Source organism: Schistocerca cancellata, chromosome 8 (assembly GCF_023864275.1).
Source record: "Schistocerca cancellata isolate TAMUIC-IGC-003103 chromosome 8, iqSchCanc2.1, whole genome shotgun sequence".
Classification (NCBI taxonomy): domain Eukaryota; kingdom Metazoa; phylum Arthropoda; class Insecta; order Orthoptera; family Acrididae; genus Schistocerca; species Schistocerca cancellata.
The window spans coordinates 528,323,820-528,342,799 of NC_064633.1; the positions used below are offsets into that span (position 1 = coordinate 528,323,820).

An 18,980-nucleotide genomic window follows, 5' to 3' on the forward strand; every position below is an offset into this window, starting at 1 on the left:
GATCTGAAAGAAAATCCTAAAAAGTTTTTGTCTTACGTTCAATCAATAAATGGATGAAAGCCATCTCTACAGGTATCCAGTGACCACTCCGGCACCGAAATGAAGGATGATAAAGAGGGGCCAAAATACTAATTCTTTTTTCCTCCTTTCAATCATCACCAAAATAACAGATATGAAAAAAGTGACTGTGGGACAGAAAATCAACTAAAATTGTTCAACAGAGGAAAGGTGCCTGACCTCATAGGATACCTACCTGCTCAGCTTTTAGGGGCAGTTTGCTATAGGTAGCACACAAGCAACAACCAAAAGGCTGGTTACTGTATGTTACAAAAACTGTTTAGTTACCTCCAAAACCAGTAAACTCACACACCAACATGTTATGGGATCAACTACATAGACTAATGAGAAAATGTTGTTGTTGTGGTCTTCAGTCCTGAGAATGGTCTGATGCAGCTCTCCATGCTACTCTATCCTGTGCAAGCTTCTTCATCTCCCAGTAACTACTGCAACCGACATCCTTCTGAATCTGCTTAGTGTATTCATCTCTTGGTCTCCCTCTACGATTTTTACCCTCCACGCTGCCCTCCAATACTAAATTGGTGATCACTTGATGCCTCAGAACATGTCCTATCAACTGATCCCTTCTTCTAGTAAAGTTGTGCCACAAACTTCTCTTCTCCTCAGTCCTATTCAATACCTCCTCATTAGTTATGTGATCTACCCATCTAATCTTCAGCATCCTTCTGTAGCATCACATTTCAAAAGCTTCTATTCTCTTCTTGTCCAAACTATTTATCGTCCATGTTTCACTTCCATACATGGCTACACTCCATACAAATACTTTCAGAAACGACTTCCTGACACTCAAATCTATACTCGATGTTAACAAATTTCTCTTCTTCAGAAATGTTTTTGTATACTTTGGTGTTCGGTCAATGAATCCAACAGAAGAAAAATGCTCCTTTCGGAGCACAAAAACGAGAACATTCTTCTGTTTAGAAGACTCTGACTGAAAACTGGGGAACCAGCTGCCTCATTCTGCCTTCCTCAGCACTTTTAAAAACTTTCATGAAATTCTCTCTCTCTCTTTCTCATTCAGCCCAACTCGTTGTTATTATCTCTTTATGCCTCTCTAACTGTCAGTGTCTCCCGTCTCACAACCATCCTTCATTCTGCCCTCCCCATACTATCCCCTCTCACTATCATGGTCTCTCTCTTGCACTCTCTTACTGCTACCATCTCATTATTCCTTCCCACTGCTGCTATCTTTTCTCACTGTCACAATCTCTCTCTTCCTTTTTTTCACTGTCATATATTTGTCTTGTTAAGTATTGACTGTATTTTTCTTACTTGTCACTTCTTCTTCCATGTGTTTTTGCTTTTAGGAAGCTTTAATTGTCGAGTGCTAATAATAGTGTTCCATAGATTTCGTGTTTGTTTTGAATACAGTCAGAGAGAATCCCTTTAGTCAGCCATAGTGCCAGCAGTGCTAGTGTTTGTTTTGAATACAGTCCAGAGACAGGTTGTGCTATTTTCATTGTTTTCTAAAAGAAGTGTCTAGTAACCACAGGTTAATCAACTATCAGCTGCCTTTAGTGATTTACCAGTGTAGTTAAAAGTTGATTAACTCTCTACAGTAAATTGATTTCTTAGGAGGGATAGGATGTGTGACTGCTGTGTATGGACGCAGGAGGAGCTGGCCACTGTTCGCGAACAGCTGAACGTGTTGATGACCGCGGTCAGCCGCCTTCAGGCTGCTGCCTCGGAGTGTAGCGGCAGTGGGGAGTCTGGTGCATCGCATGGTACACCCCAGGTGTTACATGCTTCATCCATTGTCCCTGCTGACGTACATCTTCGCGGGTCCGGGCGCAGTTGGGCCACCCTCTCCCCAAGGGGAGTGGCGGGTTCAGCGGCGTTCGCGGCACGCGAGGTGGAGGGTCAATGTGGAGGCTGGCCGTGTGGCATCGCCCGCTCTGCCTGTGAGTGGACATGTGGCCGTTCCTTCAGCAAGGTCCGAGCAGGCACACGGGGGGAGGGGTTTATTAGTGATTGGGAGCTCCAACGTTAGGCGGGTCATGGAGCCCCTTAGGGAAATAGCGGAAAGGTCGGGGAAGAAGGCCAGTGTTCACTCTGTCTGCTTGCCAGGGGGTCTCATCCGAGATGTGGAGGAGGCCCTGCCAGCGGCAAAAGAGAGCACTGGGTGCATCCGACTGCAAATTGTTGCTCATGTCGGCACCAATGACTCCTGCCATCTGGGTTCAGAGGTCATCCTCAGTTCATACAGGCAGTTGGCGGAGTTGGTGAAGGAGGAAAGCCTCGCTCGCGGGGTGGAATCTGAGCTAACTATTTGTAGTATTGTTCCAGAACCAATCGCGGTCCTCTGGTTTGGAGCCGAGTGGAAGGCTTAAACCAGAGGCTCAGACAATTCTGCGGAGATCTGGGGTGCAAATTTCTCGACCTCCACTATCGGGTGGAGAAATGTAGGGCCCCCTGAATAGGTCAGGCGTGCACTACACACAGGAAGCGGCTACAAGGGTAGCGGAGTACGTGTGGAATGCACATGTGGGTTTTTTAGGTTAGAGAATTCCCTCCCTAGGCCCAACAAGACGCCTCCTGAGACGCGGCAAGGTAGGAGTAGGCAAAATGCAACAGGGAATAACAATATTAATCTGCTAATAGTAAACTGTAGAAAGGTCCCAGAACTGCTCTCATTAATAAACGGTCACAATGCCCACATAGTACTAGGGACAGAAAGTTGGCTGAAACCAGATGTAAACAGTAATGAAATTCTGAACTCAGATTGGAATGTATACCGCAGAGACAGGCTGGACAGTGAAGGGGGAGGCGTGTTTATAGCGATAAGAAGTGCAATAATATCGAAGGAAATTGACGGAGATCTGAAATGTGAAATAATTTGGGTTAAGGTCACGGTTAAAGCAGGCTCAGACATTGGATGTGTCTATAGGCCCCCTGGCTCAGCAGCTGTTGTGGCTGAGCACCTGAAGGATAATTTGGAAAATATTTCGAGTTGATTTCCCCACCATGTTATAGTTCTGGGTGGAGATTTTAATTTGCCGGATATAGACTGGGAGACTCAAATGTTCATAACGGGTGGCAGGGACAAAGAATCCAGTGAAATTTTTTTAAGTGCTTTATCTGAAAACTACCTTGCGCAGTAAAACAGAGAACCGACTCATGGCGATAACATATTAGACCTTCTGGTGACAAACAGACCCGAACTATTTGAAACAGTTAACGCAGAACAGGGAATCAGCGATCATAAAGCGATTACTGCATCGATGATTTCGACCGTAAATAGAAATATTAAAAAAGGTAGGAAGATTTTTCTGTTTAGCAAAAGTGACAAAAAGCAGATTTCAGAGAACCTGACGGCTCAACACAAAAGTTTTGTCTCAAGTACAGATAGTGTTGAGGATCAGTGGACAAAGTTCAAAACCATCATACAATATGCGTTAGATGAGTGTGTGCCAAGCAAGATCATAAGAAATGTAAAAGAGCCACCGTGGTACAACAACCGAGTTAGAAAACTGCTGCGGAAGCAAAGGGAATGCCACAGCAAACATAAACATAGCCAAAGCCTTGCAGACAAACAAAAATTACGCGAAGCGAAATGTAGTGTGAGGAGGGCTATGTGAGAGGCGTTCAATGAATTCGAAAGTAAAGTTCTATGTACTGACTTGGCAGAAAATCCTAAGAAATTTTGGTCTTATGTCAAAGTGGTAGGTGGATCAAAACAAAATGTCCAGACACTCTATGACCAAAATGGTACTGAAACAGAGGATGACAGACTAAATGCCAAAATACTAAATGTCTTTTTCCAAAGCTGTTTCACAGAGGAAGACTGCACTGTAGTTCCTTCTCTAGATTGTCGCACAGACGATAAAATGGTAGATACCGAAATAGACGACAGAGGGATAGAGAAACAATTAAAATCGCTCAAAAGAGGAAAGGCCGCTGGACCTGATGGGATACCAGTTCGATTTTACACAGAGTACACGAAGGAACTTGACCCCCTTCTTGCAGCAGTGTACCGTAGGTCTCTAAAAGAGCGTAGCATTCCAAAGGATTGGAAAAGGGCACAGGCCATCCCCGTTTTCAAGAAGGGACGTCGAACAGATGTGCAGAACTATAGACCTATATCTCTAACGTCTATCAGTTGTAGAATTTGGAACATGTATTGTGTTTGAGTATAATGACTTTTCTGGAGACTAGAAATCTAGAGTAGATTTCTAGGAATTTCTAGGAATCAGCATGGGTTTCGAAAAAGACTATCGTGTGAAACCCAGCTCGCGCTATTCATCCACGAGACTCAGAGGGCCATAGACACGGGTTCCCAGGTAGATGCCGTGTTTCTTGACTTCCGCAAGGTGTTCGATACAGTTCCCCACAGTTGTTTAATGAACAAAGTAAGAGCATATGGACTATCAGACCAATTGTGTGATTGGATTGAAGAGTTCCTAGATAACAGAACGCAGCATGTCATTCTCAATGGAGAGAAGTCTTCTGAAGTAAGAGTGATTTCAGGTGTGCCACAGGGGAGTGTCTTAGGACCGTTGCTATTCACAATATACATAAATGACCTTGTGGATGATATCGGAAGTTCACTGAGGCTTCTTGCGGATGATGCAGTGGTATATCGAGAGGTTGTAACAATGAAAAATTGTACTGAAATGCAGGAGGATCTGCAGCGAATTGATGCATGGTGCAGGGAATGGCAATTGAATCTCAATGTAGACAAGTGTAATGTGCTACGAATACATAGAAAGAAAGATCCCTTATCATTTAGCTACAATATAGCAGGTCAGCAACTGGAAGCAGTTAATACCATAAATTATCTGGGAGTACGCATTAGGAGTGATTTAAAATGGAATGATCATATAAAGTTGATCGTCGGTAAAGCATATGCCAGACTGAGATTCATTGGAAGAATCCTATGGAAATGCAATCCGAAAACAAAGGAAGCAGGTTACAGTACGTTTGTTCGCCCACTGCTTGAATACTGCTCAGCAGTGTGGGATCTGTACCAGATAGGGTTGATAGAAGAGATAGAGAAGATCCAACGGAGAGCAGCGCGCTTTGTTACAGGATCATTTAGTAATCGCGAAAGCGTTACGGAGATGATAGATAAACTCCAGTGGAAGACTCTGCAGGAGAGACGCTCAGTAGCTCGGTACGGGCTTTTGTTGAAGCTTCGAGAACATACCTTCACTGAGGAGTAAAGCAGTCTATTGCTCCCTCCTACGTATATCTCATGAAGAGACCATGAGGATAAAATCAGAGAGATTAGAACCCACACAGAGGCATACCGACAATCCTTCTTTCCACGAACAACACGAGACTGGAATAGAAGGGAGAACCGATAGAGGTACTCAAGGTACCCTCCGCCACACACAGTCAGGTGGCTTGCGGAGTATGGATGTAGATGTAGATTATCATTGGTTTTCACTCATTTCCACTTTCTCTTTATTCTTTTCCCACTAACAATGTCTTCTTCACTCGTTTCATAGCAATGTTCTCTCACTGTCAATTATACTCCATATCCAGTGTGCCCCTCTTTTTCTGTCACACTGTCATTTTGTCCTTTGCTCTTTCTAAACCAAAACCACTATATTTTATCTTCCAGCATTTATTACTTTTCCATCTCTTCCCCACTGCCACTGTCTCCTTCTCTCTGACCATGCGAAAATTATGGTGAGAATGAGGCAGCTGGTACCCCACATTCAGTCATTTTTTTTTTTTTTTTTTTTGCCAGGACATATTTGCCTTTTTGCCTTCCAATACGAGAATTTTTCCGCAGGTTCTCTTTTTTCCCTGCAGCAGCAGGGCACTTCACTCACATGAAAAAAAAAATTATAGGTATGTAAAATTTTGATAATTTACTTACATGAAATTGAAATAATGCAAAACTAATTTTACACTTCATACCGGATTTTGCATTCACAAAAATTTTGCATGTGCTTCAGTACTACAGCAAGGGGTTTCCAGAGCACTTATGATAACAGAGATACATTACAGCATATTTCTCAATGCTATGTCATTTTGTAAACTACATTTTTGCCTCACACTGGATTTTGTGTGTGTATTTTAAGTGTACAAGTACTGTAACTTTGTACCTCTGTACCTTGGAAACAGATAAAGAAATTATATTTAAAAAAAATCATGGTTGTTTGAGTTCGGGATCTTATGACAATAATGCAAAAATCTCAGCCATTTGCTGTGCATATCCGTCTTGGAATCTAACGCACAGCTTTGGCACAAAAAACAAAAACAGTACAAATACCTCCTTTTTGGGTGTTATGTAAGGAACCTGCCATGAACTACTGGTTTCTCCATAAGCCCCTCAAGTCCACTGAGGGCCATATCAAATGCAAAAAGAATAAAGTGATTTGCTCTATTTGCCTGAGCAGAGGAAGTGTGTAATATTCATACATTGACCCTGTATTGTAGGGTAGAGAAACTAAGATGATGCTTGTGTTGGGTATGTTATGGTCCATAGCCCAAGGGCTATCCAAAACACTTGACCCCACTTTTCTATTACCAATAGGATCTGAGGTATTTTTCTATTACCAATAGCATCTGAGGTATAAGCCCCAGAAGAATTCCATTTTTACGTATGGCATTTTGGAACATACTGGTAGCACATGCTGTCTCATGCATACAGATGTGAGACAGTTTTTTTCTATTACATACAGTTTTGTCAGAATTTGGACTTGGTAATACACAATAAAATTTGTAAAACACTTGTAAATGGAATGAAAAGTAGTATTAATTTTTTCGTATAGGGAATTGTTTTATTGAAGTACAAATAAAATTTCTCTTTATTACATTAGAATTGTGTGCTCCCAGCTTCTTTCTTTCTTTCTTTCTTCTCCTTAAAGCTTCTAATACAGCTTTATCTCTGATGAAGTATCTGCCTGCTTAGCTGAGTGGTAACATGTTTGCCTACCATACAGTGGACCCAGGTTCGATTCCCATGTTGGAGATTTTCTCCTCATCACTGATGCGCAAGTCGCCCAATGTGGCAACACCTGAAATGAGACTTGCAACCCAGCAACTGAACTTTCCCGGATGGGGCCTCCCTGCCATCAATGCCACATGATAATTTCTTTCTGATGAAGTGATCAACAGTATTCTCTGACCATACAGATATTCCACAGCCTTGATACCATCTTTTCATGACTTTAATGTCTTGATGGAACACTCACCCCAATGCTTGAAAGTAACATGCTCCTAAAATAGCATGAACACCTCGAATTATTTTATGAGCATAACATAATGTCATAGGAGCAATGATGTATATAACATAATCTGCTATTAAAAAATCACCCATAAAATACTTGAAATGACCTGAGGCGAAAATGGTAAACTGTAAAGGAAATGAAGAGAATGGCAGCTGAAGGCTTCAAGAAATCTTTCAAAAAATCTCCCTTGTTCATCTGGACAACACCCGTGACTGTTCAAAGAGTGAATCTCGTAGTTCAACAAAAAGCGTAACTCCTAGGACTTTTCCTGTGGATCTAATAACTTAATTAACAGCTTCCTGAAATGATACCCAAGCCTCCCTCTGACTCACACTAATTTTCTGTTCCTTTCTACCCAAGATTTAACCAAAAGTAATGTTTCAAATGTAGGATCCAACAAACACAGCTTCTTTCAATTTCTGACAGGTAACAAAACTTCCCACAGAGATACTCAAAACATTCTCCATTTTTGGATTAGGCTTTGGCAAACTGCTCTGCTACAGCCAAATTAATGTCCAGAGACAGTGTCGTAGTAGTTACTACGTTTACTAGACAGTATTATCACTGCCACTGAAATTTCAACTTCATCTTCTTATTAACTGAAATATTATATCACAATAATGGACATTCCTGATGAAGCAATATGTAAAATAAAGGACAAGCAATCACTCGCTTATAGTGGAGTGATGTGTGGCACACAGAGACATGCAACAGGAAACAGCAGTCACACTAGCTTTCGAGCTCTTGCTCTTTTTCTAGTGAAAGTACGCACATTCATACACACAGGCACAGACACCCAAAAGTGCACTACCATGGCCTTATGTGTGTTAATGTGTGTTCTTTTCCTGGTAAAAGAACAAGAGCTCAAAAGCTAGCGTGAATGTTGTTTCCTTGTTATGTGCATCTGTGTTCCATGCATTGGTCCACTATATGCGAGTGGTTGCTTCTCTCTTACTTGACATACTGAAATATAATATGAAATACATTATCATTAAAAACCACTAAAAATCATTTATCAAACATTGAGTATTAATTGCAAAACATGATAGCTGATAATGCTTTTTGTTATTATATTAGGATTCCACCCACTAACCACCCCAAGAATAAGCCACTTTCATTAAAAAAAAGTTCTCTCACCATTAGCCTGTATTAAGTGTGGTTCAGTGATAAAATGCCAGACAACAAATCAAAAGGCCTCTGTCACTTATTACTTCTTTCACCTCTGACAATGTTTGTTGATGCGAAAAAATGCCGAGTTGCACCTTGGTTCAGGATCCACATTAAACTGATTGTACTACTAACTGGCTGGGTACATCAGATCAGAGGTTGGAAGAAGACAATGGAATATTGCCTCCAACAAGACCATACCTAGTAAAGCACTGTAATGGTCAAAACACTCTATGGATTGGTGACTGCTTTACTTTACATATGGTTTCAGGGGCTCTCATATCCTTGTAACTTCATTTCAACCTTACTGTTGACCAATGGGATCATAAATCTGATAGAAGTTCTGTTAACGGCTACTGGCACTAGTCCAATGTTACACACTATGCATCCAAAATGAGATGATACATCTGGCCAGTTGTTACAAACAGAAGCTGCATGCTCAAGCTTGATATAAGCACAAATTGTTACACTGCGGTGTAGGCAGTTTCAGTAGCTGTGACTATGGAAAAATGTTGTTCATGATTTCAATGTTTCTGCTTCAATTTCCTAACTACAAATATTACTTGAATTTTTATTGCCTACAACATTGCAAAGGTGCCGCTTTTTGATGCTGAATTCAATGAAGAGTATAGAACTTCTGTTTTAGTCACAATTGAGGAGGAAAACTTGAATCAAGTTAGATGCACCTTTATGTAATGGTGCAACTGAACTTAATGAAGAGGATCCTGTCCTGCTATCAGTTGAGCTACAAGAACACCATTGTCTAGGATGCATTTTTTCTACACACAAGTTCTTTCTGTATATGAGCTCTTTCTGTATATGAAATTTCAGAAGACTGGACCGAGTGAGGTGGCGCAGTGGTTAGCACACCGGACTCACATTCGGGAGGATGATAGTTCAATCCCACATCCAGCCATCCTGATTAGGTTTTCCGTGATTTCCTTAAATCGCTCCAGGCAAATGCCAAGATGGTTCCTTTGAAAGGGCACTGTCGACTTCCTTCCCCATCCTTCCCTAATGCATGAGACCGATGACCTCGCTGTCTGGTCTCCTCCCCAAAACAACCCAACCCAGAAGACTGGGTTCTTTAATTAAACTTTGCTTGGAGGTGCATGTTGCTCAGATCACTATCTGCATCATCTTGGTCGGATGCTATATGCATGACATTGCAAACTAAACTAATGGTGCACAAATTCTTAGATTGTGAGCACATGAAGTTTCACACTCCTAAGATCCTCCAGGTACACAATACAGGCCTTGAAAGATTTGTTCCTCTTTTGCTGATGATAAATAAATCTTAGTCTAGCAGCCACTATATTTGTTTGTTTCTGAAAACATGATTGTAGGAAACCACACAAGCTGTCAAATGCCAAGCAACAACAAGTGGTCATAATCTGCAAAGCACCTTGTATATTTAACAGCTGAAAGACAAAAGCAATGCTGACTGATTACCAGAATTGTAAAATGTTAGTGGTATGGCAAAACAGCAAAAACCAATGCATATAACGCTACCAAAGTCTCCTTCTCATCGAAGTCAGAAACATAGGTACTGTCAACACTGGCATAGGGACCAGTGTTGCTGCCATTATTGATGGAACTTTGTCCCCTTGACTATGCATGTCAGTAGCTCATTCTGCAGCTCTTGCAAGCTGACTTTACCTCTGTGGTCTGAAGAAGTGTACAATTTTATTAGTTAAACTACAATGTTCAACTTTGCTATTTCAATGATAAGCCTATCTTCTTCTTCAATACAGTGAGTGGTAATCTTGACACATTCCACTGTTTATATTAGACTCAGGCTTTTGCATTATCACATAGGCAAAACAAAAGAAGATAAGCATGTGCATAATGATTATGGGTTTACTTGATTAATCACAAAGTCTTTCACAGTGTATTTGTTGTGTTAAAAGTCATATCTCTGTCATCTGACAACAAGGCCCCATTACGTCCACCACCAACACCTCCGACGGCAGGTAAGAGGTTCCAGCGGGCCACCACATCGTCCTGGCTGCTAATGTCAAGCAGGAGATGAAGCCCACCTAACAGGCTGCTGTCAAGCAATTTCAATCATGCTGTGCTAAAGTCTCTATCTCGCTTAGAAAATTTCTTTTACGATTGGCCCCGTTTACTGGATTTCAGCTGGAGTATGCTTTGGACTGCTGTTTTTGACAGTTTGCTCGAACCCAGACTATCTAGGTTATTATCTCGACGTGTTGCAACTTACGACAACCCAGTGAGAGCTGGAATTGTCAACTACCAACTTATTATTGTGTGTTCATATTATGTGGGTAATGACAAGTGTGTTGCACAACAACAGGTGAAATATTGGCAATGTAGAGTCAAACTTAGTGTTTGTGTAACCACAACAGACTAAGTTTGTTGATTATGGGTCCAGAATTCATGAAACTGTGGCAGCACTGGCTGCAACTTCAAATGGAACAACAGCAGCACTTCAGAGCAGAACAGCAACCACCACCACCACACACAATATTTCACGAAGAAGAAGAAGAAGAAGAAGAAGAAGGCTGAGACTTGTACTACCGACACCTGCACTCCGCTTCCAGGTGAGTAGCACAGCTGATATTGCTAAACAGAGTGCTATTCTGCGATCTATTAATCCGCAAAATACAAATATTGTGTTCTCTTGATAAACCTGAGTTTTTAGATTTGTGTGAAATCCATGGTCTCTATTATAAGCAGCATACAAATGTTGCAGCAGGTAGGGTTACATTTTTCCATTATCGCAAGAAGTCACATTGTATGTAGCACAGACAGCTGATCTCAACGGGCTGACCCTCAAGTTTCAATTTTTGTATAGAAATGAAAACTGTAAATAACCAGATACTGAACTGTTAGCGTGTGATGCAATAACTACGTATACGGTGAAAAATAACAGTGCACAGGCACTGCTATTAACAACAGCTACTCTTGAAGAATATTAACAATAGCAAAAACCTTTGAAATATCAAATGCAGCACAGCACTATTTTCAGAAAAGCAGAGCGTCTTTTGTAAAATCATTTTAAATATTGACTGAAACACAGAAAAATATTGATGAAAGTTATGTAAATTCCATAAATCATCATTCCCATTCACATCACAGTAAAGTCATCAAAATCATCTGCGTCATCCAACTCCGGATTTGAACCCTGACATACATTTAGGGACAAAGCCCAAACAACAAATCAGCAGTGGCATGTATTTGACTCACAATCTTCAAATAGTTCCTCTGCTGCCAAATATTGATATAACAGCAGCAGAAAGTGGTATTCAGCATGCCCTGATTGATTTGCTAAACATACGCTCACTCAGTGCCTGCATACGCACTGCGTGCAGTGCTGTAAACAAGCAAATGCTTTCCATCCCCAGAACTGACTTCCAGCAAGGACCTGGAGACACAAACATCAGCTGCAGCTAATGCCAGCCTCAGCTCTCAGTCCCCGCTGCAGCAGAGGACACAGCGCCACCACTCATCGAAATGGACAGAAAAGATTTAGCTGCACTGCCTGCCCACATCTCCCCTATAACAGTACAATCATCATGGCACCAAAAGGAACACTTTCAGCCCTATGCACCAAGTAATGAAGGGAGGGATGCTACGTCTGCCGTCTGACAGCGAGATTAATACCCAGCAACATTCACTATCAATCACTCCAATGAGAGGTACCAGCATGTCGACAATGAACCCAGCTGCTGACATCAAGGCAGGGGTAAAACCCAGGAGGTACCTAACCACTGCAAGACACCTTGACTCCTCTTTTGCTAAAGACTTTACCTTGTTTACGACATACTTTCACGACACTTTCATTTCAACTGGATTATGTTTTGGATAGCTGTTCTACAAATTACTTAAGGACTTGTCTGAACTTGAACCATCTGGATTGTTCTCTTGGTGCATTCTCCAATTTACAACAACCCAGCATGATCTAGAATTGCGAACTATCAAGTAATTACAGTGCATATTTCCTGGGTAACAAAGAGTATGTTGTATCATAGCAAGTGTAATAGTGAACATTCTCAGTGTGCTAGTCGGATAAGTTCTCTATAAAAAACTGAGCTTTTGACACTATCCATAACTTTCACAAGTAAAGGTTTCGGCCATTGGCCTTTGTCAACAATAGAGGTGTGCACGCGCACTATACTGCAGTCTCAGGCAATTGAAAGCACATTGTGAGCAGTAGCACCAGTGCATGATGCGAGTGGCGACTAGGTGGGGGTAAGGAGGAGGCCGTGGCGGGGAGGGGGAGGGACAGTATAGTGGGGGTGGCGGACAGTGAAGTGTTGCAGGTTAGACTGAGGGCGGGGGGGGGGGGGGGAGTGGCAGAATAGGAGATAAATAAAAAGACTGGGTGTGGTGGTGGAATGATGGCTTTGTAGTGATGGAAGGGAAGGGGTTGGGTGGGTGAGGACAGTGACTCACCCATTCAACCCCTTGCCTGTTCCCATTCCACCACTACACAGCTGTCATTTCACTACCACACCCAGTCTTTTTAATTTCTCTCCTTTTCCACTACTCCCCCCCCCCCACCCCCTGCCCCCCTCCATCTAACCTGCAGCACTTCACTCTCCACCACCCCCACCTCCACCATACTATCCCTCCCCTACCCACCCCGGCCTCCTCATTACCCCCAACGTGTCACCACTCCCAAAATGCACTGGTGCTGCTACTCACCGTGTGGTTTCAGTTGCTGAGACTGCAGATGTGTGTGCTAGTTGCATTTGCGTGTGTGTGTGCGTATGTGTATTGTTGACAAAGCCCACTGGCCGAAAGCTTTAACTGTGAAAGTCTTTTTGTTGTGCCTATCTATGACTCGGCATCTCCACTATATGGTGAGTAGAAACTTTCCTTCTCATAATATTGTTACATTCCATCCTGGATTTTCCATTGTTTGATATCCATAATTTTATTTGTTAGGAATGCAGCCGACTACCAGATTTACTTTGTTTTTTCTTTAATAAAGCACATTCAGATTCATTTACAGACCCATTCCTTAACACACTTTTGAGGACAGTGAAACAGTTTTAAAGTCTTTCTGGGCAAAACATATTGGTGTATTAATAAATTTACATTAGACTCTTAATTAACTACTCATTTTTGAGCTCAAAAGTAATGACAAGAATTGCACAAATTTCCCAGTAAATGATAACAACATGATAACTTTATCATCACAGTTTATGTCAATATTAACCTTTCAACTCTGGTGAGCAAAATGTGGTAGATGTGCCTTGGGTGCTGCAACATCACACTGCTTTTGAAGCCCCCAGGCGGAGATTGTTTTGGATATGTTTGGCATTTTCCATCACACCTTTTTATTACAGAATTTGGGCAGACACTGGGAGAGTTTGTAGCATTTCTTTACACTACTTCTGTTCATGTGTGATGTGTTTTAATCAAAGAGATAAACAAACACATTCACACCTATGATATATATATTTTCATAAAACGTAACATAAAGTAGATTATTTACTACTGATTTTGTCATTCTGTTATATTTTAGGACACAAAGAGGTAAAGACAGTTTAACTTCATTCTTAACAACAGAGTTTTACTCGAGACACCATCTCTTGGGTATTTGAGATGCTATTTGTTGTGGATTTCAGATTTGTTGGGTTTATAGCAAAGTATTCAGTATGGCGTGAGTCCGCCAATAGTGCTGACAGCAAAGTGATGGTGAAGTAACATACTGTAAGTTGAAAAACTATGTGTCAAGTGTGGCACGAGTCTGTCAATAATGCTGCAATTAAAATGTTGCAGAAGTCTGGCACAATTAAGCAATAACGAAGTATGAATCTCAAAATATCAACAGCAGTTGACTGAACCTGCAGCACACCGATGTCATGTGTCACTTCTGTGGCAGTCAAGGGCATAGCACTACAACCAGTCACTACAGCCAAAGGATTAAAGAAACATGTCAGAAGTAGTGCAATAACTTCAGCCGCAAAAATCAATGAAGCATACCTCTGTCCATCTCCCTGGGATGAGAATAACAACCATCAAGTTTGACATAATCAACATTCCAGTCAGCAAATGTTTGTGCATCAGTTTCCAAGTAACCCAAAATTCCAGGATAGCCTGCACAAGTATAATTTCCATAGTCCTCATAGATGCCGAATTTGAGGCCTTTTGAATGTATCTGCAACAAAAAGAGCATTTTAGTATAAATACAAATCATACATAAACCACAGTGATGATAGATTGGAATCCATACTATAAAAGTAGATATACGAGCTCGATTTAATAAGTATGGTAAATTTCCATGAAAGAATACAGCATTTTTGTTGCATCTTCATGGTTGGTAAGCTTGATTATTTCAAGGATTGTACAAGGAATTGCGATGATGCACAGTGTACGGTTCAATGTTGACAACCGCCTGAATTGGTCATTGTGTCAACTGCGATTGAAAATGGAGAAAAAACGAGTTTTGTGCTGTTATTAAACATTTTCATTTGAACGACTGGACTGCTGTGCAAATCAAAACAGAACTGGATGAAGTTCACGTGAACTCTGCACCATCACTGAAGAACATTTGCTTTTGGTTTAATGAGTTTAAACATCGTTGGACAAGCACCAACAATGAAGTACGCTCAGGCCGTCCAATCGAGGACACCACAAAGGAAACCATTGACAAAAATCTATGATATGGTAATGCAAGAGTGCCAAATAAAAATTCATGAGGTAGCTGAGACTGTAGGCATCTAAACTGAGCAAGTGCGTAATATCCTGCACGAGAACTAGCTACAAAGAAGCTGTGTGAGAGGTGGGTACCGCAATTGCTCAGCTGACCAAAAGCGCATCCGAAAAAACATTTCAACACAATGTCTGGTGATTTTTAATTGCAATGCGCATGACTTCTTGCACTGATTTGTGACTGTTGATGAAGCCTGGATCCATCTTCATGCATCAGAGTCAAAACAGCAGTCAAGACAACTGACAAAAGGCTGCTGAAAGTGCACCGAAGAAGGCAAAGACCATTTTGTCTCCTGGTAAGGTTATGGCCACTGTTTTTTGGGCATCCAGATGAATAATCCTCATAGATTACCTGTAGGAAGCAGAACCATAGCTGGATCCCATTATGATCCATTATTGTATCATTTCACTCTTGCTGAAAATATACCAAGGATGCTATGCAAAAATGTGCTCTTTCACCAGGCTAAAGCACCGTCCCACACACCAGTGATGAAAATGGAAAAAGTGCATGAACTGGGCTTCGAATTGATTCCTCATCTAGCCTATACACCAGACTTAGCCCAAAGTGACTTCTTTCTTGTTCCTAATTTGAAACTCTGGCTTGCTGCAAAGAAATTTTCATCAAATGAGGAACTGACAGTTTGACAGAATTTATCTTTCCAGTGGAATGAAAGAGCTGGAGGATAGCTGGATCAAATATATATTCCACAAAGAAAACTACGTCCAAAGATAGGGTGAGTTGATTATGAAACACAGATTTTTTCTTGCTGTTTTACCAGGCTCTCCAAACTAGCCTTGTATGTATGTATGTGTACGGGGCAGTAAAATGAAAAACAAACCCTACACAATGGTGCCATGGAATAGTTCCATTCAAAAGTAGCCACCACATGCGTTAAGACATTTAACCCACTGGAAGAAGAGAAAATCAATTCTTGTTTCGTAGAACATGGACAGATGCTGAAGGCTCCACAACTACTATACTCCTACACTTGATGGTCTGACTGAAACTGACATCCACACCTGTCTGCCTTCAGCTCGACAAACATGTGAATTCACACTGTGAAACATCCAGAGTATACAGAGGATGTTGCAATGTTTCCCAACCAAATTGCTGAAGCGTAGCTTCATCCAATTGGTAGTGTGGGGCAGGCCTTATTGTGCAACAGGATAATTCTGTCCACACGTATTTCTGGGCTTTTTCTTTCCGACTTTATGGTGTGCCATAGTTTCTGCAAAGTGTCTTCATAGCAATGCACACTGATTGTGGTTTCACACTTGAGGAACTCACGATTGAAGGGACCCTAAAATTGAAGGAGTAGGTCATCATGACTTTATCAGAACTTATGTGAACAGCTTTGGATTTCTTTCGCGAGGAGGATGTGGGATGTTTCCACTGTTGGCTTTGTCATCTGTCCTATCTGGCTGTAGGGGTGCTGTCTGACAGAATCATCCTCTTGCACGACAATACACCTTCCCAAACTGCCAATCGGATGAAGGCTACACTTCAGCAATTTGGTTGGGAGACACTGCAACATTCTCTGTACGGCCCGGATCTTTCGTTGTGTGATTGTCACCTCTTTGGCCACCTGAAGAATGAAACACATGGATATCGGTTTCAGTTGGACAAGGAAGTGAAAGAGTGGGTGAGGTTATGGAGCCATCAGCAGCTAACTTGTATTCTATGGAACAGGAACTGACAGTATTGTCTTCCAATGGGATAAATATCTTAACATGTGTATTGATTACTTGTGAATGGAAACATTTCATGATCCCACAGTGGAAGTAGCTCTGTTTTCATTTGACTGCTCCTCAGATGTATTTATGTTCCACACACTACTCCTAAATCACTGGATCAATCTCAACCAAACTTAGTATACATATCACTTACTGTCTGGAAAGAACCACTGTGGGGTAAGAGCCACCTCTCAAAGGGTTGGGAATGGGGGTGAAAATGAAGCTTAGCTCATAATGTGCAAATAGCCAGCCCACATTCATCCAGTATTTGCGAATGACAGGACCTACTGACTTGCAACAAACTTGAATCATAATTTCAAGTCTTAATGAGACTTTTTATTGCTCACACACCTCACAAAATGATGAAAGGAAAAAAGTTTAATACTTGCTACATTTTTGCTGCTCATACAGTAAAACTGCCAAATGTTTCAACTGGTGACTTCTCAATTACTAACTCTGAGGAGGAGATGGATGGAGAGAAGGGGGAGTGGGAGATGGACATAGAAGACAAGAATAGATGCTCAGTGATAGGGGGGAGAGGAGCAGATGGACAGAGGGGGGGGGGCAGATGGGCAGGGGGGAGGTGGAGTAGACGGACAGAGAGGGGGTGGAGTAGCAGATGGACAGAGAGAAAAGCAGGAGGAAATGTGCACAGAGTGGGGATGAAGGAGATGGACAGAGAGAGGGGCAGGAGGAAACGGACTAACAGAACTGGAATAAATACACAGCTAGTATGTAATAGAAACAAAAACAGGCAGTTGGCCGTGAGCACAAACAGATGAGAAATGTCTGCGGGCTGAGGAGAGGAGCAAGGGGAATAAATCACACCTCCCTTTCTCTGGGCTGGCAGCCTACTCCAGGTGAGCTCAATGTGTATATTTTGTAAGTCTAGTCCACTGTTGTGAACAACACATCCATTCTCAAGACTAACTGAGTAACACTACAAAAAAAAAATCACCTGTTGGGCTTCTCCTTTACCTTTCAACAAATAGGAGAGCAGCATCACGTCTGCCTTAGGACTGAAGACAATGACAATGGCGACAACAAGTCCAAGATCAGACATCCTGTACTGCTGCTGGAAGTGGCCAATGATTCATTTTGTCTCTATTAAAATACATCTCCATATAGAGAAATGCTATCAGCATTCTATCAAGGCAAATCATTAATTAGGTGCACAATTTTAAAAAGACACTCCTGATTTTCTGCCTAGGTTCTGACCCAATTTTACAGACTAAGGCTGAAACCTCCTCATATTTAATGCAATCTATTCTACAATGCCATTACTCAGGAAAGACTTGTGGTATATCTTGCAAAATTATGAGACAGAGCTGCTGACCAGTAATGGAAGCAATATTTCAGTACTGCCAATACACACATATAAATGTACAAACACTATCCTTGCTCAAGGCACTAACAGCTATTCCTCACAGAGGAGAGAGGGATAAGGCGTAGATGGTTACAAAGGAAGGGCAGGCCACTCAGTCTTCTGATGTCTGTACACTTGTGAGTGTCTATGAGCAGTACTGAAAGCAATTACTGAACAATATTTTTGTCTTGAAATTTTATTTATTTATTTTACATGTGAATTTTCTTTCTGTATACTTCGGAAGTTTTTACTAACACTATTACCATTTTGTTCTATTAAAATAACTAACAATGCTTTCTTGGAAAGAGGAACAATACAGGCCTAGGGGACAAAACAACTGTTGTTTGACAATATACTACAAAAATAATTACCTAAAGCCTTAGATATTGTTGCACAGTAGAATAGTATACTTGATGAACCTAGAAACATTTCAAAGACCTCCCCTCACAACGCCACACATGAGCAGAGCAGAACGGGTCGATAACCAGGTGAAATTCCAATGAGAAAGAACCACTGATGGTGCAGCAGCAAACATGGAAGCTGTTGTGACACCCTGAATGAGCTGAGCACTGTAGGAGCAATGGTCTTATGACAACATTGTTGCTGATGCCACAAACTCTGCTGCTGTGGCTATGGGCTGCGCCCTTGTCAGCACATACCAGAAGGCACTTACGGTCTATGCTCCCACTAGTGCTGTCTGCCTGAATGTCTACACAGGAACTGTTGCATTTTGTGGACATTAAATATTTAATATCGTAATTCTG

The 18,980-nt window shown here is 41.6% G+C and overlaps 1 protein-coding gene across 1 annotated transcript in view; it reads right to left on the reverse strand.

Moving 5' to 3' along the window:
- LOC126094709 (alpha-N-acetylgalactosaminidase) overlaps positions 1-18,980 on the reverse strand; it is a 97,293-nt gene that overhangs the window by 21,522 nt on the left and 56,791 nt on the right. Inside the window, exon 4 of the mRNA XM_049909242.1 lies at positions 14,388-14,562. Within this exon, the coding sequence (XP_049765199.1) occupies positions 14,388-14,562 (175 nt within the window). The remainder of the gene's footprint in view (positions 1-14,387; positions 14,563-18,980) is intronic.